The 23,393-nt window shown below is 42.2% G+C and overlaps 1 protein-coding gene across 1 annotated transcript; it reads left to right on the top strand.

The window, feature by feature from the left end:
• Positions 1-375: 375 nt before the first annotated feature.
• LOC134571918 (major facilitator superfamily domain-containing protein 1-like) lies at positions 376-21,465 on the top strand. Its single transcript, XM_063430608.1, has 13 exons — positions 376-397; positions 2,287-2,387; positions 10,512-10,621; positions 11,187-11,242; positions 13,551-13,694; positions 14,305-14,463; positions 15,030-15,145; positions 15,709-15,809; positions 16,285-16,396; positions 19,680-19,817; positions 19,921-20,060; positions 20,668-20,779; positions 21,209-21,465. The coding sequence occupies exons 1-13, from the start codon at positions 376-378 to the stop codon at positions 21,305-21,307; spliced, it is 1,410 nt and encodes a 469-aa protein (XP_063286678.1). The 3' UTR covers positions 21,308-21,465.
• Positions 21,466-23,393: the final 1,928 nt, after the last annotated feature.

Genomic DNA, 23,393 nt, shown 5'->3' with positions numbered 1-23,393 from the left:
TGTGACTGACTCAGTGATTGTATTCCTGGCACTGTGTGACTGACTCAGTGATTGTATTCCTAGCACTGTGTATCTGACTCAATGATTGTATTCCTGGCACTGTGTGACCGACTCAATGATTGTATTCCTGGCACTGTGTTACTGACTCAGTGATTGTATTCCTGGAACTGTGTGACTGACTCAATGATTGTATTCCTGGCACTGTGTGACTGATCCAATGATTGTATTCCTGGCACTGTGTGGCTGACTCAATGATTGTATTCATGGGGCTGTGTGACAATGAATTAATTGTGTGTTCATTGAACTGATTGCATGCTCCTGTAATTTAACATAATTTCTGTATCTTTGCAGACACACATACACAGAAAATGAGCAATGGCAGTCGCAGCTGAAAAGGGTACGTATCCTTTTTTGCATTTCTTGTTTTTTTATGCCTTTCTTGTTTGTGTTTTATACATATATGTATTTATTTATTTATTTTTATCATGTGGTAATAACAGTCATGAGATTTTATTTAAATATCCCAAGCAGCTTGTGACCCAGAATTCTTCTGTTTTTTTCACTGTGAGTTAAAGAATTACTGTCACTGTCTGGGGACTCTGCTGAATTCGCAAAGAACCTCGAAGGGGACATTGCCACTGGTTTGTGGAGGGGAGGTAAATGTGAGATTTGCTTGTCTGGACCTGATCCTCGTTGGTGTGGCTATCCTGATCTGGTGGGTCCTCTTTAGGCAGGAGCCGATGTCACTGCTGTACTATTGCGCATGTACAGCATTGAGATCTACGGAGGAACCTGCAAGACTGTGGGATCCTCCATAGACACACCGGATTCCCTGCACCCATCACTGGTGACGGCTGTCGGGATTGACACTTAGACTCCCCCCTAAGTCTAAGAAAGTCAGACATAGGAGAAATACAGAGACGACGTAGTCCCTAATTTGGCTCAGTATAAGTCTTGACTGAGTTGGTATATCAGTAAAATTCCAACACAGGCAAAATTAGTATTTCATAAACATTTAACTTTACAAATTCTATTTTGTTAGGGTGGCGGGGTTGGCAGTACCACTTTAACCCTTTTATTAGAACAGCCAGTTTAATGTTGTACCTGCTAGAGAATTATGCAAATGACATTAGTCAGATTAAAGAAGATTTATTTATTATTTTAGTAGTGATGGTTTTATAAAGAGTCCGTGTATTGTCCAGTGTTTAAATAAAACTTACAAACATGAGTGAAAAAAATAAGTTTGCTTACAAAATAAATTAAAAAGTAAATTCATGTTTTGTTTTTAAAGCTGAGAGACCGTTATACTTTTAATTACCGTAAAGGATACCCCACTCTCTTGGATCCCAGGGTGCACCCAGGCCTGAGGTTGGCCAATCTTCACAATGTAATTTGCAGAAAATAAATGATGGTCCAGGTTTCATCTGCTCCAATAAACCAATCATGAAATGTGATATTTACTTTAAATAACTGACAATTCACACTTATTGACCAATACAAACCCACCCAGAACAACTTACTGTACCCCACACCCACACATTCCATTTATTATAAATGTTTGTCTCAGTAAAACGACACTTAGAAAGACTTTAGGATGCGTGTTCATATCGCTAGAGGCTCTACTGTGCGTGGAAGATATAGAGACTGCAGTATGTGTGTTAGGAGAAAAGGGTCCGTACCAAGCGCAGGGTGGGATTAAGGCTGTAGCAGATGCAGAGGAGGGATAGGGACTGTAGTGGGTGAAGTGGGGCATAGTGGGGCTGAATTGGGTGCAGGAGCGATAGGGGCTGAAGTGGGTGCAGGGATAGATGGAGCTATAGTGTGTGCAGAAAGGCATATGCCTGATATGACTGTAATGGGTGCAGTGGTACATAGGTGCTGTAGTGGGTGTGGGAAGGCATAGGGGTTATGGGGGGGGGGTATAAGTGCTGAATGGGTAGCAGGGGGCATAGGGGCTGAAGTGGGTACAGGGATGGATGGAGGTAGTATTGTGTGCAGGAAGACATAAGGATTGTAGTGAGCCCAGAGAGGGATGGACAATTCACATTAGTCACTTGAAACTCCTGTTCTAGGCTGACTAATGACAAGGTCGGAGGTGAAGTTACACCTGCGGCAGCAGACGGGTTTGACTCGTTATGAACAGTGCTTTATAGCAAAATGTTGCACATACAGACTCCAGGCAAGTGGTCATGGTACATGGAATTAAGGACAGAATGCAGAGCCCTTTAATTGTTGTACATTTTTGGGCATCCATGTGTTAACGTATGTTTCTTCTTGTTTCTTCAGCATATTATCGTTTTTTGGTTCTTTTCTTCACCTGCCTGCTCACGTTTGGCTCTTATTTCTGTTTTGATATCCCGAGTGTGCTTCAGGATCAATTTCAGGGGGTGAGTGTGACGAAAGTAACCTTGCCACGGGCTCTTGGAGGGGCCTGCTGGCCAGCCTCTTGCCAAAAGACTATGTGCCCTTTAAAAACGTATGTGATTTATGTACATTTGTACTCCAGAAAGAGAGACCGCCAGTTGGCCCTAATTCCCTGGAACTGTTTTGATCATAGGACCATGCGCACAGTCGGTCAAAACTATGACTTCCATGGAAATCCCGAACCAGTTAACCGATCTGGGTGATTTTTTGATATGTTGGTCGCCCAGATCAGGACTATCTGGGTTTACATATGCTTTGGGGGTACTTTTGGCATATTGAAAAATGTATGTTTTCTGTGCCTGGAGATAATTGAGCTTAGCACAGCTCCTGACTCAATTATCTCTCAGGCACAGGGGAGGAATTATTCTATTTTGTGTGGGAGTGTCCTGGACCTTGGAACCAATGTGATTACAGAGTGTATTTTGTCATAGCCCCTCTCAGGTCCAGTGGGGAATGCCCCTGGAATATGTAACTGTAAACCCCTTGCATGGGGACTTGCATATAAGGCCAGTTGTGGCAGTTGCACCGGCGCCCGCACGCTGATGGGGCCCATCGGGTGGCCCATGCACTTAGGGCCACCCGATGGGCCCCATATCTTCAGGGGCCCGGTCAGCACTGCGGCCATGGTATAGCGCGACCGGGCCCCGTTACAAATGCCGCCGCAGTGCAAGTGCTGCTGGGAGGAAGTGGTCACTTCCTCCCAGCTCACTTTGCGCGGGAGGAGCGCTCGCCTGAGAATGAAGAGGGAGAGCCAGCCGACTGCCAGTCCCATCATCCCCAGCCACCCTCCTGCAAAGACAAGGTAAGAAACAGGAGGGTGGCTGGAAAATGAGCTCCGTGTGTGTGTGTTTGTCTGTCTGTGTGTTTGTCTGTCTGTCTGTCTGTATGTCTGTCTGTATGTCTGTTTGTGTCTATGTATGTCTGTATGTCTGTTTGTGTATGTATGTCTGTCTGTGTGTATGTCTGTCTGTGTGTATGTATGTCTGTCTTTATGTCTGTCTTTGTGTGTATGTATGTCTTTCTGTGTGTGTGTATGTCTGTCTGTCTGTGTGTATGTCTGTCTGTATGTATGTATGTCTGTCTGTATGTATGTTTGTATGTCTGTCTGTGTGTATGTCTGTATGTCTGTCTGTCTGTTTGTGTCTATGTATGTCTGTATGTCTGTCTGTGTGTATGTCTGTTTGTGTGTATGTCTGCCTGTGTGTATGTATGTATGTCTGTTTGTATGTTTGTCTGTATGTCTGTTTGTGTGTATGTATGTATGTCTGTCTGTCTGTGTGTATGTCTGTCTGTCTGTGTGTATGTCTGTCTGTGTGTATGTCTGTCTGTGTGTATGTCTGTATGAATGTATGTCTGTATGCATGTCATTATGTGTGTATGAAGGTCAGTGTATGTATGTCTGTATGCCATTATGAATGTGTGTATGTATGAATGTCAGTGTATGTATGTCTGTATGTCATTCTGAATGTGTGTATGTATAAATGTCAGTGTATGTATGTCTATATGTCATTATGAATGTGTGTATGTATGGATGTCAGTGTCTGTATGGATGTATCTATGCCAGTATGAATGTATGTATGTAACTATGTATGTCTGTATGTATGTCTGTATGCATGTATGTCTATCTGTATGCATGTCATTATGTGTGTATGAATGTCAGTGTATGTATGTCTGCATGTCATTATGAATGTGTGTATGTATGTCTGTCTATCTGTCTGTATGAATGTATGTATGTATGCCAGTATGAATGTATGTCTGTATGTCATCATGAATGTGTGTATGTATGGATGTCAGTGTCTGTATGAATGTATGTATGCCAGTATGAATGTATGTCTGTATGCATATCTGTATGCATGTATGTCTATCTGTATGCATGTCATTATGTGTGTATGTATGTCTGCATGTCAGTATGAATGTGTGTATGTCTGTATGCATGTCTGTCTGTATGTATGTCATGAATGTGTCTTTGTGTCTGTATGTCCTTATGCATGTGTGTCTGTATCCATGTTAGTATGTGTCTGTCACTATGTACGCCTGTGTGTCTGTATATGTGTGTATGTCTCAGTATGTGTGTGTCAGTATGTATGCCTATATGTGTGTCTGTTAGTATGTATCAGTGTGTGTGTGTGTGTGTGTGTGTATCTGTGTCCTTTTGTATCAGTGAATGTGTTTGTGTCTGTGTGTGTATTCCTGTGGGCGGGATTTGGAGGCGGTCTCTGTGGGAGGTTTTGGAGGCGGGACCCCAGGGGCCGAGACCCTGAGCTCAGTTAGGGGCCCCAAAATTTCTGGTGGCGGCCCTGGTTGTGGCTGCCATTAAACAGTTCCCCTAGGTTATAATCACTTGCTCTTGTAAGAGCACCCTGCTCTACTCTCTGGACTAGGAGAGGTCTACGCACTGGAAGATGGATCCTGGTCTTGGGTCCAGGGTGGGTGGAGGACAGCGAGACCCCAACCAAGCTGTGGCGGTTTGTGGGGTTCACAGTGGTTATGGTGTCCGGTGCGGTGCTTATGGTACTCAAGGATTACTAGGAAGCAGCAATTGAAGGAGGCCCTCGGTCTAACTCTCAACAAGACAGCACTGACTGCTTAAGATTGTGGAAACAAAATGTTTACTTATGCATTTATTTCGTTATTTATTTTTTATATATAATTCTTTATTTTTGTTGTGCATGTAAACAAAACAGTTAAGCTTAAAGCTTGCAATGCCCCAAAAGCATATGCAAGTACAGGGTAACTCATAGTAAAACATTAGTTGGTCAGCATTCCAAGGTTAGTGCACATTTTAATGTTGTACTGGAGGTATGCTGTTTAACAAATATATGTACAACAAATGGAGCTCGCCGCTGCATCTCCTGTACTGTAAAATACTCAGCCCCATCTTGCGACCTTTCTAGTTGTCATGCCACCTTGTGCTGATTAAGACTGCGATGCTGCAGGCTTCCGAGCTCAGTATAAAGCAGGTTGGTGTGAGCAGGTGGTGGGGTCTGGATCCCACCTTGGATCATTAGGCCTTTCTCTAGCTTTGGTCTGTCTCCATAGCACTATGTGTACACTCTACCGCCATGTTGGGGCCTTGTGAACAGCCTGAGGCAAAGCTTCCTGATGGAGGTGTGGAAGTAGTCCCCTGAGGGAGAATGCATTTGGCTGTAGCAGGACAGGTGGGTGCAGCCTGTGTTCCAGCTTGCACCAGAAATCATCAAAGAGTTGGCCCAGTTTTGTCAGGCCGCCGAAACCAGCAACACATGCTGTGTCAGCCATCTTAGGTGAGTTGCCGCTTGCTCTCTCTGCTTGTACAGCTTCACCTGACATCTTAGCAGTATAGGGGTAGCCTTCCCTGGGTGGACCGGGATCACCCCCACAGGTCCAAGGGAAAGGGTCACGAGGCGTGCTTGTGTTGTTGTCAGTTTCATAGTGCCTCTGGGTTGGGAGATCAGTCACTTCTCCCTCCAGATGTGCACCATGCCGCTTGATCCAGCAAGGTGTAAGTAAGCCTCTATCAAGTTGCTTATCACTTCACTGCATGTCCTCTGTGGCAAGGACCCAGTGGGCTGCTGATTTCATCTCAGGCTAAATTAGACTTTCATTAGGAGGAATTGTGGGAGCTCGTGTCAGACACGTCTTTCCACCATGATAGTCAGTCCCAATTTGAAAATATTCTCCATGTCATTTATGTCTTCAGCTATTTTGGCTTAAACATTAACATTTTGGGGCTGGGACTGATTATCATGGCAACTGGATGTGTCTCCTGAGAGTTCCTCGAGACACATCAAGCAAAACTCATATTTTGAAATACATACTGCATCATAATCTTGGCTACACTAACCGTTTGACCATCCTGGGAGCACATCCAGTGGTCTTCTAAGCCGTTCCAGTGCAGTATGGAGATGCAGCTGACCTCCCAGTCAATCACTTTTGGACCTGTGGGGATGATCCCTGTCCCCACCCTGCCAGCCCTAAAGCCCTATCAGAGATCCACGGCGGTGCCGTCAGTGTTGGCGAGCCCTTTGGAGGCACATCCAAGATGGCGGATGCCACAAGTACCCTTATTCCCGGAGGTGAAACGTCTACAACTCTCTAGTGCTTGGAACCCATCTTTGAAGGAAACTGAAGAACAAGCGGAATATGCCGGAAATAGTTGAGGCTTCCTGGACCACCCTCCTGCTTTCACCAGAGGCCCCACACTCCTGGGCAGCAGAGGCTGCATCGGCGCGTCATGATAACAGTGGAATGCCTGCAAGCGCTCCAGTTAAAAACCTTTAGAACCAGCATGAGGGGCCCACGGAGTGATGGAGAGGTGGAGAGAAGGTAACTGCTTGCGCAGGTTCTCCAGCTGATACCTGAAGACCCAGGCGACATCGGACATATTCTTGTAATTGGTACAGCCTGACCACCTTGATGAGCCTCCAGCTGCATGATACCTCCAAAGCTGCTCTTGTGTAAAATTACTTCTTTTGATTTCTCTAAGTATATTTTCAAGTCCATGTTGCTTACTCTCAGCATACCATATTTATATTGATTTCAACTGCCTATTTTTTTTTTTATTTTTTTTTTTTTTTTTAATTCTTTATTTTTGAGTGCAGAGTGAATTACAGGCGTAAATACTGACTTGTTCAACATATGAGATCATAAACAATTTGTATGGGTAGTCAAGAAATACTGCACATTTTTTTTTTTTTGTGATAACAAGTTTGAGACATGAGGAAAACAAGAGAATAAAACAGTGATTGCTTTGGGGATTGGTAACAGTGTTAGGCAATAAGGTTGAAGCCTGGTCCCCTTTAACCTATGCCTGTGGTAGGTAGGACATAGTCACCCCAGAGTCTGCGGATCCGAAAGGTTCGGCACTGGACTGCTGTCAGCCTGACTGCAAAGAGCCTCTCCGGTTCCCTGTGTGAGTTCACGACTATCCAGATGCTTGTCACCGGAGGAGGCCTGTGTGCCTGCCGCCGCAAGTTTTGCAGTCTCTGCCATTTGCGGCGCGTCTTACTGGTTTTGTGGACCACACGTCGGGCTTGCTGGCTTCTTAGTGTTGTTTTCGGCGGGTAGGTGGTTTGGACTCGCGTGGCAGCTTTCAGCTGTCTGTTCTGCAGCTTCCTCCAGAACGCTTCAAAAAGGCTGTCCAGCCTGGATAATATGTTCTGTGGGTCAGTGGAGCACGTGGCGACCGCCATCTTGGCAGTGCTGCTTAAGGTGCTGTCGCTTGTTGAAGCTGTGCTGCCCGCTTTTTCAGTCGGGCAGTCCCCAGGGTGCAGGCCGGGATAACCCCCGCCGGCCCGGGGGGGGGTGTTGCAGGGCGCTTGTACTGTGTGCATGGTAGCCGGCTCCTGCCGGGTAGGAAGATCGGCCGCCTCTCCCATCTCCGGCGTACACCAGGCCATACTTATGGATCTGCGTCCGGAGGGCTTCATGTGGCTGCTGACAGCGACCCCGAGCCGGACAGTCGATGCTGGGTGCCTGAGCCGCTCGATTTGCCTCGGAATAATAGCTGATACTGCTGGTTTTTAGGGTAAATGGAGTATTGCTCGAGGAGCTTGCTGAAAATGCGTCCGGGCGCCATTACAGTCAGGCCCCGCCCCCCTCAACTGCCTATTTTTGTAGTTATTTACTTATAAACTTAAGCATACTTCAGATAAAGACACACTTTTTTATGTTACTATTTATGTAACTAATGCTTTCTAGGGTGGTGTATTCTGCTGTCTGTTTAACCATCAGAGCATGTTTCTCTTTACTAAAAAAAATAGTGCAGGGTGAATAAAAAGAATGGAGCACTCACATGTTCCACAACTAGAGCTTTGATCCCAGAGTTAGGATCTAGCTCTGGAACATAAGAGTATTCAATTGTTGTTTATTCACCCTATATATATTTTTTGTGGTACCACACTATTGTGCCACTTTTTGCTTTAAAGGTACAGATGCTAACAGATGGCATAGAATATGTAAGAGAAGCAAAGTTAAGTGTATATGTATGGTAGGCAATATTTGTATAACTAAAATAAGACCACACAAAAAAACACTGACAATGTTTAAGTACTTTTCAATGGGCTTGGCCCTGGTGTTCATTCAAAGCTTAAGGGTCTTACAACCATAATTTCATAACCAGAACCATATAACATAAACTTTAACCTTTCCAAACTTTTAATTTTATTAACCACCAAATAGTAAGTAGGTCTTAGATGACCTGACCATCTTTTATTTAAAACTTTTCACGTTATTAACCACCATATTGCCAGTCAGTCTTAACTAGCCTGACTGCCTTTTATTTAAAACCATTTACCACTATATCCTTCCTCAGAACTTGACCCTAAGGATGTCTTTTGCCCCAATGCTTCATAACACCACGGTAATAAAATTAAATTAGATAAAGGGGAGAGCGGAGAGATGGTGGGGGGGGAGGGGTTCCAGCTGCACCGCTCCTGCTTCAGTAAACTCTGACAGGATGAAACTTGCTGCTGCATTTTATACTGTCCCAGTTTCCCGCTCTTTTTCTGCTTGCAACTTTCAACCAATCCCAGGCCAGCTCCAGCCCCCAGCAATAGCTGTGTCATCAATTCTGCCCAGATACCTGTCTAACTGACCAACTGCCACAAAATGTAAAACATCCTCACATTCAAATATCAGACAAGACAGATTAACTCCTTCACTGCCACCATACATTATATATGCCACAGTGCTTCGTGGCTGTGGCTTCTATTTTATCTTATTGCACTGAGTGTTCCACTATTTTAATACTGTTTATTTGGTCTAGTACTAAATAAGCTCAAGTGTATTTTAATAATATGTTGTAAGAGCATTGTGGATATATATAATGCAAAGTAAATGTGATACATTTTTAAAAATGCAATGTCAAAACTAAACAATAGCACTTTTATGCAAATACTTACAATGCATATCATATATCTGCTTGTAATGGATCCCCCTATACTCTGACTGAGTATATCCGCTGTGGTTCTCCCAAATCCCCAGTGAAGCAGTGATTATAGCTCCCAATTCCCCAAATATCAGCCTAAGAAACGAATGTGTTTAATCCTGGCTCAATGGTCCACTTTTACACAATACAGAGACACAGTAAACACACCCATGAACCTCATATAAACACACCTACAAAATGTCCCCAAAATGCAATGTCATCGTGACTTAGCAAAAAATGACAAAATATGAAAAAAACATAAAAATACATATTTTCCACATAGGAACCCCCACAGTCTAAAACAGTTCCAGGGTATTTTGTGCTTTTGTCGGTCAACTTCAGGAGTACCATGCGAAAGAAATACCGAACGCACACTATGACTTATTGTTACGGTTTGTTCGCATGGTTCATAGAAACAAATTTACCGAATGGCGCTCTCCTGCCATGTGTGGGGAAGAAGCAGGCATTCGGCAAAGTTCAGCGGTGTTCGGGAGTTTAAGTGTCTGATTTTAGTTTCACGAGATCGATGCCCAAACACCGCTGCCTGCATTCTCGCGAACAGATGGCCACCAACACAGTTCCCACGCGTTTGTGCATACGAACAGTAGCCACCCAGTCACACAATTAGAACCCACACTGATTGAAGTGTCAGGAGAGGTTAACAAGGGTCAATAAGCTCAGAGGTGGTCCACAGTTCGTGGGTTGGTTCGGTTACCGAACAGTCCAAGGGAATCCCATGAACTAAGTCTTTTAATAGCCTTTTAGCATGGCCCATAGTCAGTGGGCAGGAGTCAAGCCTCCACACTCCTTCAGGGGCCCGTGGCAAACATCCAGGCAAAAGGGCGTTCGTCACACTGCTGTATACCAAGTTAAAATTATAATTAGAATCACATTGTTATCCAAAACCTCCTCAAATTTCTACTTTCCTATTGTCACCTCTGAGGCCTCTGAAGCTGGGGGCCTGGGCTCAACCCAAAAGGAATCTGGTTTGGATTCCAAACTTACATAGTAAGGACAAAAAGGGAATTGGGGGCACACACGAACATACATTTCGCAGAAATTGTGCTGCTTTAGCGACCAAAATTTATACAAAATACATATTAAGGAACAGCACACACATACTATTAGTTTTACATTTGATAAGGCTACTTAAAACCACCTATCTTTATCATAACTGCAGAACTTGACCTGTCAAAATGGGACATACACTGAACACAGTGACGACTGTGTGGAGGGTCTGGGGATGAGCCCTGAAGAGTATAATTTGCTTTATGCAATCTACGCATGGATGTAAGTATTATATATATATATAACTGCTATAGATAGAGCAGTTTAATAAACTGAACTAAACTCAACTAGTGGGAACTGCATTAAAATAACCTTAGAATATATTTTACCCCTCTTAGTTAAACCAGTTAAAGTTTCTGGACTTCAAAATGAAATTAAAATTTTAGGTCCAAATAGTTGAAGTGGAACAGTCAAAACTTCCCCAAGACCACTATGGCTTCAGTTTGGCAACTCTGGCCTAAAATGTGAAATTCACTTTTAATTCCCTCCAATATAATTTAATTTAAAAAGCTTTCATTTTCTACCATCACTTGTTAGAAGAGTTTTTTTTGTAAGGGCATAATTGTACATGACATTTTCCATTGCCTCATTTGCATTTTTATTATTGGGGTTGGTGGTTTTCAGCATGTTTGCAGTTTACGCATTTGTTTAGCTTTAACAGAACGTTTCCTGTTTGTGGTTGAGTGAGGTTATTGTGATTTGTAGTCTAAGTGTATTGATGTATTTATTTGTCCACTTTCTTGAAACTAATGATGGCTTGATTACTATTTTTAATTTCATTCATCAGCGATGCCGTAGCGGTGATACTGGCTGGCTTCCTCATCGATAAACTTGGAAACCGATGTAAGTTAATTGAAGATGATTGAAATAAATGTTTTATTTATTTATTTATTTATTTTTATCAATCTGTTTTTTATTGAGGTAAGTATCAAAGTATTACAGGCGGAATGAGATTCGTTTCAGAGATGTACACACATTGTTTAGCAGTTCAATAAAATCTGTCATTACCTCTATTTTATAGCCATTAACAAACAAGCAGGGCGGCGCTTCCTATAGGCCAACTAGGCGGCCACCTAGGGCGCTGCTTAAAGGCGGGTGCTGGCAGGTGCTTTACTCCTCTGCTTGTTTGGCCGCCCCTCTATATTGAGAAATAATACAAAGTCATGGCCATGTTACCGGACGCTAGGGAGCACTCACATGTCTGCTGACTAGCGCCCTGTGTAACACTGGTCCAGCGGCATCCACTTCAGCCTGCTCAGCCAGGCCCCCCCAGAAGGAGTCCTATTGCCGCAAAAGCGCGAGGATGCTTCAATTTCTCCCTTCCGCCCCCTTGCCCTGTACGTGGGGACAAGTGGGCGGAGCATAGCAGGGGCTGAGACAGAGTGAAGGTGGCCAGGCACAGGGAAGTTGCCAGCAACAGCAGTCAAATATGAAGAAAGGTAAGTGGGTCAATGGGACATCACAATGTGTATTTGAGAAGAATTTGTGTTTGTACATGTCAGTCTGTATGGGTCAGTGCGTGTCTGTATGGGTCAGTGCGTGTCTGTATGGGTCCGTGCGTGTCTGTATGGGTCAGTGCGTGTCTGTATGGGTCAGAGTGTGTCTGAATGGGTCAGAGTGTGTCTGCATGGGTCAGCGTGTGTCTGCATGAGTCAGCGTGTGTCTGCATGTCACAGTGTGTGTGTGCGTCAATCTGCATTCTTCAGTGTGTGTGTGCATCAGTCTGCTTGGGTCAGTGTATGTCAGTGTACATGAGTGGAACAAATAGGGCGGCAAATTTTTTTTTTGCCTAAGACGGCAAAAATCCTTGTACCGGCCCTGCAAACAAGTGTAGGCTAGACTGACATGTCGCAACTGAAACATAGAGCTTAGGAAAAATAGTTAACTAGTTAGACATGGTGATCAGACATGGTGAGTACCACTTAAAAGTATTGTTGCATAACAGATGGATATATAACAAGCCCCAATTCAACAGATTAGCCTTAGATAATTGAAATAATAGAAAAACATGAAAATAAAATAAAGAATGCAAGCACGCCAGTAAGAGACATTCTGGGTTACCCTATACCCCTCTGGGGCAGAACATGTTCTGCGAGGCAGCCATTGAGCATAAGAGCCGAAGAGTAGATTAAGGGAGCAAGGGACTGAACTGTGGAGATGTGCTATGCTGCAGCTTTGGGGATCCTCCCGACATCACAGTCTCTCGGGGAGTTACAGGATATTGCCCCTGCTTATGCAGGTTCGATGGTAGGTTGCATTTGGTAGTAAATATTAGGAGAATGCGCAAAGATCTCCGCCATTGTCGGGTGCACCTTGGTCCTGGAGCCCTTTTCCTTTGCCAGGGGAGCAGTGGGAGCCTCTGAGGTATGTGAGCGTGTAGCCCTTGTGAAGCACGTTCCTACTTGGAATCTATAATCCTTCCCCAGAAATCCTCGAAGAGCAAGTTGAGCTTAGAGGCAATGTCAGCTCTAGGCTGACACATGGCGTCCTCCATTTTGGGTGGCACTCTACGCTGACCTGCTTGCATATTAGATGCTTTTGGTCCACAGATGTCTGCAGGTTTTGGTTGCTTGTGGTTGGGGGCACCGGGATAACCCCCACTGGCGGGGGGATGACGGGTACGTCTATTACTGCCCTGTCCGAAGGAATGAGGGGTGGTAAGATCGTCCGCCTCCTCAAATCCCTGTAATCGGGTAGGCCGCAACTCTTATTCTCGCTTTTGCTGTCAAATGCATTTCCAGCAAGTGGCGAAATTCACATTTGTAATACCAGGTAAGCTCCTAAAGATCTCCCAGTCTTTTAGTTAGGGAATATTAACTTAAGAGAACGATTATTGGGAACTTTGGCACGTCGGTCCAGTACGGCTGTCAAGCCCCGCCCCCAGTTTTATTTATTTATTCTGAAACCTTCATTAATTTATCATAAAACTAGGCCCACACCACTCATTGTGAACATTTGGTACCTCGCTCAGTATAGTAAAGTGTAATGTCTACTGATAGTCCGTAGATTCAAGCCATTTAACTTACATTCACTTTGTATTATTAAGAGTCTCTAAATACAGGTTACACGTAGTACAAATGGAAGGAAACGTAAGTGCCTAAAATATACTTTCAGCTATTTTTAATTATATTTTTGTTTTTCTCATTTCCAGTTGGACTGTTCCTTTTTTCATTTTTGATTGTTCTGGGCTCAGCCATTTTTGCACTTGGTTCCCACTTCAAAGGAACGCCATACCTGCTACCTCTAATGCTAACCGGGCGGCTGTTGTTTGGTGCTGGAAATGGTTCAATCACAAGTAAGTCATCTGACTTGGGCAAAAATAATGGGGATTTAGTTACAGTATATGGTCATATATTGCATAAGCCTGCCACAACGCCAATGTACCCCATTCTGGGCAGGTCCTATCCTAGCAAGCTAATGCCTGCTCTAATGAGATTCATTTGTTCTCCTCCTGGGACTCTCTGCAGAGTGAGGTTCAATTGGATCCTGCAATGAGGCACCTGTGACAGGGAAGGGTGCAGAACCAGAGAGTTGGCCTGGACCCCCAATATATTTACATATGAAACCAAGAGGGTTGCACTCTGAACATGCATACATTATTAGGGTGCTGCTGGGGCCAATTAATACAACACACTCACTCCTTTTAAAATGTATCTATTATATTTTTATGAGCTATGAAGTTGGTGTTTAGTGACTGAGTGCACTGGATCTACTATGTTGTTTCAATTGGACCCCTTATAATGTAGCATGTTTAGGTGACTGGAGCCCTCTTGATTTCATAGGTAAGTCAACTGGACTGCAAAAGGTAAGTTGCAGATGACCTTTATAAAAAAAAAAATTGTATTTGGTTTTTAACTCCCGTTGCTGTGTTTATTTCTTCACATGTTTATATCTCTCCTCTGTAGTTGTTCAGAGCAGACTTACAGCCTTTTGGTTCAAAGGGAAAGAACTGGCTTTGGCGTTTGGTCTGATTCTCTCTTTCTCGCGGCTCGGAAGTGTCTTGAATTTCTTCTTCACTCAACCGTTTGAAAGTCACTATGGCGTCCAGTGGACTCTCTGGGGAGGTAAATCTCCACGGTGTATAGTTGTCCAGAAAGATTATCTGTCATGTATATGAGAACCCTGAGAAAAATAAATCCCTGAATCTGCAATGCAATATAAATCAGAAACCAGTGACAACCAGGTCAGCAATCACTTTTCAAACTATATTATTATACCCTCCTTGGCTCACTAGTGTCTCTTGAGCCAATCAGATGGACCTATTTTCCGTCTTTATCAAGTCAAACCAGAAAAATGTAAAAGTGGCTCAGGCCCCAGGATGACTGAAGAACAGATTGGTTGGTTGCAAATGGAGTATCAAATTACAAAAACATAACTTCTAAGGCACACTCTCGTTAAAGTTTGCTGTAGTGATTATAGGGTAATACTGCATGATTAATTTATCTTGGAAGACTTAGGGTTGAATGACCATGTGTAAGAGTAGTTACTATTGATCAATGATTGGACAATAATGTGTTTAATATCATGGCTACCGCTGTCTTGGAACTTGTCTGTCAGCTTGAGGCTGTAGACTTGGACCTCTTGCATGGAACATGTCCGTGAGCTTACAGGATTTTTATTGATGTTTTAGGAACCATCCTTTGTATACTGGGCTTTCTGGCAGCTATCACAGTTAGTATACTGGATAACATTGGCATGAAGCAATTGGGATTGGATGGAACCATGCAGGAAGAATCCAAGAAAATGGTGAGCTGGCTAGACTAGACTGGAAGGAAATCTGATTTTACCATGCAATTATATACAGTCAAACTTTTAAATCCTGCTAACATTATCGGAATCTGCATTTCTCAAAATGCCAGCAGATTGTTAATGAATAGCAATAAGCAGGTTATGTTACCATTTCTATATACATGTTGGTTCATTACCAGTGTGCACAAAAAAGCTAACTTTTTTTTAACAGTGTAGAAAGATGAGGAATAGACTATATTTTCTAAAATGTTACAAACACCCTTTGTTTTTGTTTTTTTGAATAGGATGAAAGCAAATAGAAAAATAGTGTATGTTTCTTCAAGTTATTTTGAGTGTCACTGAACAGAATTCTATAAACAAAACTTCCCTGCAAACTACACATGTACTTTTAAGAAAAAAAATGCTTTGTGTAATAAAGGGCTTAATTACATTGTTGGAAAATAAACCAAGACTCTCTGTTCTTTAACTAGTTTGTACAGAGCTTAGATTGATATTGTGAATACACCTTTCCTTATGATATTATGACTTAATTTCTAACTGCTGTTTTTCTGTTGCTGAAGCAAATGCAGGATATTCTACACTTACCATTACGCTATTGGCTGCTGGTTCTTACCATCATGTTCTTCTACAATGGCGTATTCCCATTTGTGGCAGATGCAAGGTAAATACTTTGAATATTTAATTTAATACATTTTTATATAGTGTCCATCATATTCTGCACTTTTCTTAAAATGGGGATAAAAAGCAGTAGATACTTTGCCAACAAAATTACCGCAAAAAGTGATTCAAAGATCAGGGGTCAAGTTTTGGATTGGGGTTCAGAGGTTATTGATAAGAGTTAGGGTTAAAATTAGAACTATAGAGGGCTAGGGTTGTGGTTATGCTCAAAGTATCAGTTTCAAATATTTATTTCTCAAAATAATCGTTAATTTCAGATCCCATTGTACAGCGCTGCGGAATTTGCTGGCTCTATATAAATAATAAAATAATATGTAAATTTTGCACCATGCCTGCCTGGACTTCACTAAAAAGTCTTACTTTTTTAAATCTAATATAATCAGCAGCAGCGATCTTGAAAAAGTTGATCCTGATGAATTTGAGTATATAGTCAACTCTGTTACTGTGTTCTCCTTTAGTAAGTTCATCCAGGATAAATACGAGGGCTATGACCAGAGGACAGCAGCCTATGTCGCTGGGGCAGTTTATGACATCGCTTTGGTTCTGTCAGCGGCTGCTGGAATGATAATTGTGAGTAACGTAAAGAAAGCACCATGACCATTTCAGTGATGGAGTCTGTATGTCTGCAGCGTTTTTACAAAGTTCCAGGCTGGCTAATGTCAATTCTGTGCAAAGCTGCCATCTGTCACCAGCACACAGCTGCCATCTGTCACTAGCACATACATCATGCCAAAGGTTGCATTATCTCCTGTCTCCTTGCCCTCTATCCATGGAGGTGTGCTTTACCTTTTTTTTTCGGGTCGAGCGGTGAAGACGTGACGTAACTGCGCGGTCACATCAAAAGGGGAGGGGCTCGGCTCTTGCTGGTAAGTGGGAGGTAGCGTGGAATTGACTCATGGGAGAACAACTACTGTCAAACGCTGCACACTGCCTCGTAGTCCATTAAGGAGCAGCTTGTAAACAGTAAGATTCCCCCTGCTGTGCTATGATAGGTCTCGGAAAATTCAGATACGTTCCTAAGGGGAAACTGCAATTAAACATGCCAACATGTGTCTAAAAAGTGGCTCCAAGATGATGCCTTGAGCTGGGGAACCTGACAAACGAGAGTGGTGGAACCTGAGAGACCTGCCTAACAATATAAGTAAAAATAAAAAATCCTGCTTTTTTGTGCTAACGTCTATTAACTGTCTGGAAAGGAAAAGACAATGAGAGGGGGAGAGAAGAAAAGAGAGAAAAAGAGAAAAGATACAAGTATACAAAATAACTGGAGAAAGTGTCTGGAAATTTTCCCTGGTCGCTCAGATACAAACTGGTAGCTGCTAATTTTGTCTAATCCCGCAATAAGAGTTGTGTGCTCTCACACCTACAATTAAGGAATCACATTGCTTGAAGACTAAGAGAGACCTGTGGCCGAACATTAAGGGATCAATAACCAGAGGCACTAGTCCTGAAAGCGAATTTAGTTAATAAAAGCACTAATTTAAAGGGGTTGTGGAAAATACATAGTAACTATAACAAAAAGAGGTCTATAGACTGTATGTGGGGAAAACTAAGGTAAAACTTGAAATTTGACATTTATGAGCATTCCTTTTCTCTGCAAATGTTTGTGTCATATAGCTAAGAAGAGAAATACAGATTCTTTATTTATTTATTTATTCATTATTTTCGTTGTTTTTGTCCTTCCCGACTAAAGTAAGTAATAACCAATAATCATACCTGGCTGTTGACTCGAGAAAATACATATTACAACGTATTGCATTCTAAGACTAACAGGAATTATCTGTATTAGGATTTAACATACTATAGATTGTAAACTGGTTTGAGCAGGGCCCTCTTCAACCTATTGTTCCTGTAAGTTTTTGTAATTGTCTCATTTATTGTTTAATCTCCCCCTTTGATAATATTGTAAAGCGCTACGGAATATGCTGGCGCTACATAAATACCAGTAATAATGATAATAATAACATACTTTAAATTTCAAGAGCCACCTAGCTTTTTGTTTTTGTTTTTTCTCTCTTTATTCCCATTTGTGGAATGCTATTGGATTTCAAACATAAGAAATACAAAGAATAGGAAACTATGCCACACAAGTCTTTGTAAATCAAAACTAAATACAAGAGTGCAAAGAAGGAGGCACATTTAAGAGCAAACAGAAATTAAGACAATGGTCTCAAAAAAGGACAAGACAAAAAAAAGAGATAAGAAAGATCAGAAATCAGACAAAATAGCATCGGACTTCTTCTCTCCGACCCAATCTAAAATGGAACAATCGATTGACTCAATGGAACCTACAGAACACCTCATCTTAACCCAAGACCTCTTAACAAAGTGTCTAGAGGGGCACCTAAAAATCTTACGAAAAGATATTGCAAGCAGCACTGCAGACATTAAACAAGATATTAAAGGTGTGTCAGAAAAGCTGGAGATTCTAGAAACCAAATTAAAAAATCTCGAACAACAAAGCTGTTCTCACAAAACTACAACTCATGACCTAGCACAGAAAATAGAGAAAATGTGCTAGGTCATGATTAATAAATGATTTAGAAGACCGCTCCAGAAGATCAAACACGCGCATATGTAATATTCCAGAATCAGTCACTCGTAATGATCTACCGGTTTTCCTTCTAGAATTCTTCACACACGTACTGCCAGACTTCAATGAACATGAATTATTACTAGAGAGATACCGTCGTGCATATAAACCTTGGAATATCCCAGACTCTCAACCTAGAGATGTTATTATCTTTTCAAACTAAGGAAAGATTGTTTAAAGCCATACGAGAGACCCCCTCCAACAGATCTTAAATTCAAAGATCTACGTCGGTTTCAAGACCTTTCCTTCTACACAAAAAAATTGGAGAAAATATTTACGTAGGTCATTCAAAACCTCTGCAATTTCAATATTAAATATTCACGGCAGGGAAAGCTGACTATGTCAGGAGTGATATGGGTAAATACAAGGTAACTTTGTGTCTACTATAATTTTGCAGAGGCTTCTTCTAAGAGGGAACCTGACCTCTTCCTTATACCATCAAATTTGTTTAGGGTTAATCCAGCCTCTAGTGGCTGTCTCATTCACAGCCGCTCGAGGAGCTTCTGCGCTTCTTACTGTGATTTTCACAGTGAGAAGACGCCAGCGTCCATAGCAAAGCATTGAGAATTCTTTCCTATGAGACTGGCTGAATGCGCGCGCGGATCTTGACGCGCATGCGCATTCAGCCGATGACTGGGAAAGGAGGAGAAGAGTCTCCAGCACCGAGGGAGCCCGGCAAGGTAAGTGTTTAACCCCTTTTTCTCCATCCAGCCCGGTGGGAGGGGGGCCATGAGGGTGGGGGCACCCTCAGGGCACTATAGTGCCAGGAAAACGAGTATGTTTTCCGGGCACAATATTGTTTCTCAAAGGTGGTGGAATCATTCATTTTTACTTTTTTTTTTATCTTAAATTCTATTAAAAGTTAAGTTTTATGTATTGATTTAGTGATTACTTGGGTTCCACTCTATGGATTATACCTTGTATTTACTCATGTCACTCCTGACATAGTCAACTTGGCTTTTTTTTTAAAATTAATATTGTAGGGGTTATCCCCCAATTCAGGAGTCATACGTTGACGTTGACTTTTATTTTTTTTTTTTTTCTGTTTATTTAAATGAAAATATCTAAATAAAAATAAGATTTAAACAAATTATTGGGGGGGGGGAGGGGAGATTTCAGAAAGGGTTACTCTAACCGAAGCCAGTGTTTTATGGAAACACTGGTTCTTGGTTGGAATAACTCTTTTTTGTTTCTTTGTAGATTTTATATTACGATAACTGTGGAATATCTGCTTCTATAATATCTCCATTGTTTTCCCAGGACTACGTAGGAATGAGGGGGGTGCTGGCTGTCCTTTGTGCTGTTCTGACAATTCCAGTATTTGCTCTTCTGGCTTTTACCTTTGTTCCACCACTGGTATCCACGTTGTGGCTTGGAGTTACATATTCCTTTCTTGCGGTAAAGTATATTGATGTTTCTGTAGCCTAAGCTCTGTTCTCTGTGGATGTGTTTTTGAATACTCCCGTTACAAAGTAACCTCTGCTTTTATTCTGTTTTACAGGCAAGCATGTGGCCTTCAATACCCCTCGTGGTCCCACAAGCTATCCTGGGAACGGCCATGGGGCTCGCCACCTCTGTGCAAATGCTTGGAATTGGTCTGTGTAACCTGATTGTAGGCAAAATCCTTGGTACTAAATTCAGGTAATTTTAAAATACATGAAGTTGCAGCTTATTTTAGTGATTATGGTGAATGGACTCGATGTGATGGAGGCTGTTTAGAACAGCGCACACATCCTTGCCACCCAAACATGGACAGCTTTGAACAGAAAACTGAAAAGTGAAACTTCTGAATTATTGAGGTGGTTTGGGAGACGCAATTAAAAGTGTCAAAATGCTAAAATCGGGGGGTGACACAAACATTAATTGCACTAGAAATACTATACGTTTTGTTCTTTTAGTCTCTGTTTAAAGGGTCACTCTAAACATGATCACCTTGATGGAAGATTGCACTCACTCTCAGTTCAGAGTGTTTTTTTACTAAAGCAATTTATAAATATCACACCACTTAAAGCCTGCCCATTAGGCACCCGGGTATCAAGTTATACACTCACATGTTGGGCTGACCTCTTGCATCCCTGGAGAGAGAAAGCTGATTGGTACACATTTAGCTGTCTCACTAAACAGTGCGTCTCCCCAGATTTTCAGATTAAATTCAATATGTATTTTTGATTAGGGGTGATGTTTACACTACAGTTTTCCTTTTCACTAGACACATTTACTGAGACATCTTATGTTTTTCCCTAAACAGTGAAGCGAAGATCCCACTGTGGCGTTGGCAGCAGATGATGATATTCATGCTGGCAAATACCATAGCGTGCATAGGAACCTCTGTCGCCCTGAATATAGTGGACAAGAAACAGGTAATTGGGGAGGGGAACATGGCCTGGGCTGTGCCTGCCGGGACCTAAACAAAGAATGTTCAATGCAGTCAGATTCTGTTACTGGTGCAAATAAGAGTGGGCTACTGTAATATTGAGAAAAGGGAAAATTAATCCAACTCCAAAAAACTAAAAAAAATCAAACTATGGGTGACAGAGAAACAGATCAGCCTGTCTAGCATCACACAGATGCAATTAATTTGATACTAAACTGACAATTAAATGGATCTATTTTTATATTATGCACTTAGCATATCATCTGTTCAATCCATCTAGGAGGAAAGGAAAGCTGGTGTAATGTTTAGTTAACCCTTAGAGGATATATTTTCTTTATTGCTTGGGCTGGGTTGCATGTGAATGTCTTATCTCAGTGGTTTTAACAGAAACTGTTTGCCTTCTCCTTGACCACAGGGTGGAAAACTAAACAAGATGTCAAAACGGGCAGATTCCAAGGATGAATCAGATTGCATCCCAATCCTAAACATGAAGAATGGCAAATATCAGGGCTAGCGGCTACGATCCTTTGCCAGACTGGGTAACTGCACAGCAAGTTTGTTTCAGCTACTAGAGTCAAGCGCTAACAGCTGGTGATCCGTTGCAGACGGCAAATGCACCCTTCTGAGACAGATTGACACTACTTATGATGGGATACTCCTTGTGTTACCTGCACACCTCACAATATTCACTGTGAATTGATTACTTTTGTCAGATTAAGCTAACTGACCTGTACAATATACTCCTGTAACAGATACCCTGTTTCAGGAGTAATTTTGGTTTGCCTGGATCAGTATGCGAACAGATTTGCCCTAGGACTATGGCCCCTGGAATAAACTGTGGTTAAAGACACTGTTTGTGCCTTTTTAAACTTGGACAGTAACACTTCGAACTCCCGAAGCGGTTCGAAGCGGCACATCGAACTCCCAATCTCTCGAGGCCATTCAAAGCAGCATTCGAACACGTGGCAGGGGCCATTTTAAGCCGCAAGTACAATGAACAGTGTTTGGTTGTCGAATTCATGGAACTCAAATCGGACACTCGACGGTGCGAACACCTTTAAAACTCTTACCTTCCATGTAAGTTTGGCTATTCGAACTGGAGTCGAACGACGTTCGGTGGGAATAAGCTCCCGGACCAGAGACATAAACTAAGTGCCATTCGAATTCTCTACATTCAGTATTTCAAACGTTACTTCGAATCCCCGCACAGCCTTATTCTCTGGAACTGTATTGGCCATGAGACCATGCGTGTGGTCGGTGAAAATGTGACTTCCATAAAATTAATGAACCCCTGAACTGATCTGGGTGATTTTGGATATGTTGATCAATCAGATCAGGGCTATCAGGGGATGTAACATTGTAACATTGTAACATTTTTATGTGTTTTGGGGTACTTTTGGGGTTTTGTAAAAATATGTGTTTTCTGCCTGGAGATAATTGAGTTGATACAGTAATTGACTCAATTATCTCCCAGGCATAGGGGAGGGATTGTATGCTATGTGTGGCAGTGTCACACTGTATAACCCTTGTGATGTAGTGCCCTTCACCACTTGTGCCTGGAGAGGACTAATTGCCAGCCTCCTGCCTTGTGACTATGGCCCCTGGGATATATTGCCTGTTAAAAACTCTATTTTAGCAGATTGGATTTTAAAAGACTTTCTGCCCCTTTAATTCCATGAGAAAATGTGCCTCTTCCCCTCCCCCTTTTTTCTGTCTATTGTTTCTCCAGCAGGGCGTTGTCCCAGGGACACTGTCAGACCAGTTTAAACTGGCTGCTTTGTCCCTCCTCAATCTCTCATCAGCCCTTGCTAAACTTTAACCCCATGGCAATGTTCGTGGTATCTGAGCGCTGTTCGGATATATTGAGCGCTCAGATCCAAGCTATCTGGGAATAGGTTGAATGTGGGGTTTCTGTTCAGTATAATAGGAATTATGTATTATTATGTATTTTTACTGTTGTTGTAAATGGAGATATTCCCTGTACATGGAGATAATTAAGTTACCACACCCACTTAAGCCAATTTTCTCCAGGATAGAGGAGAAGATAGACCGGCTGCACAGCCTAAATCTGTGGAACTGTTTTGGGCAGGAAAGCCATGGAAAGCCATGCAGTCGGTCAAATAGGACTTCCACCTAAATTTTGAACCACTGGACAAATTTGTATGATTTTGACATGTTTGTATACTGCTTTTGCTGGTTCAGAATATGTTACTTTTATGTGAATTGTATGTATAGTTTGGAAGTTATGAATATTGTATAAAACTGTATAATTTCCTGCCTGTGATAATTACGTTAGCCCATTGTGTTTAGTAATTATATCACAGGCAGAGGGGAAGATTTTGCTATTATGAATGGGAGTGTCTGACTGTACTGTACATTGTTGATTGGCTGTTCCACAAGGCCCAAGTGGGTGGTAACCTTGTGGAGAAATGTGTATATAAGAGCAATAAAACCTCTGTGCATTGAGTTCCTGCTTAAACCCTCAATCTAGAGTCTTGTCTCTTATTGGGGGAATTGCTATATCACTACAAGGGATTGCTATGCTCTGCATACTCCCTTGGATAATCACTACTAAGCTCTTTTAAGAGCTTGTTCCTGCT

This window comes from Pelobates fuscus, chromosome 8 (assembly GCF_036172605.1).
Source record: "Pelobates fuscus isolate aPelFus1 chromosome 8, aPelFus1.pri, whole genome shotgun sequence".
Classification (NCBI taxonomy): domain Eukaryota; kingdom Metazoa; phylum Chordata; class Amphibia; order Anura; family Pelobatidae; genus Pelobates; species Pelobates fuscus.
Note: the sequence above shows the minus strand (reverse complement) of the source record. Positions and strands in the feature narration are given on the sequence as shown.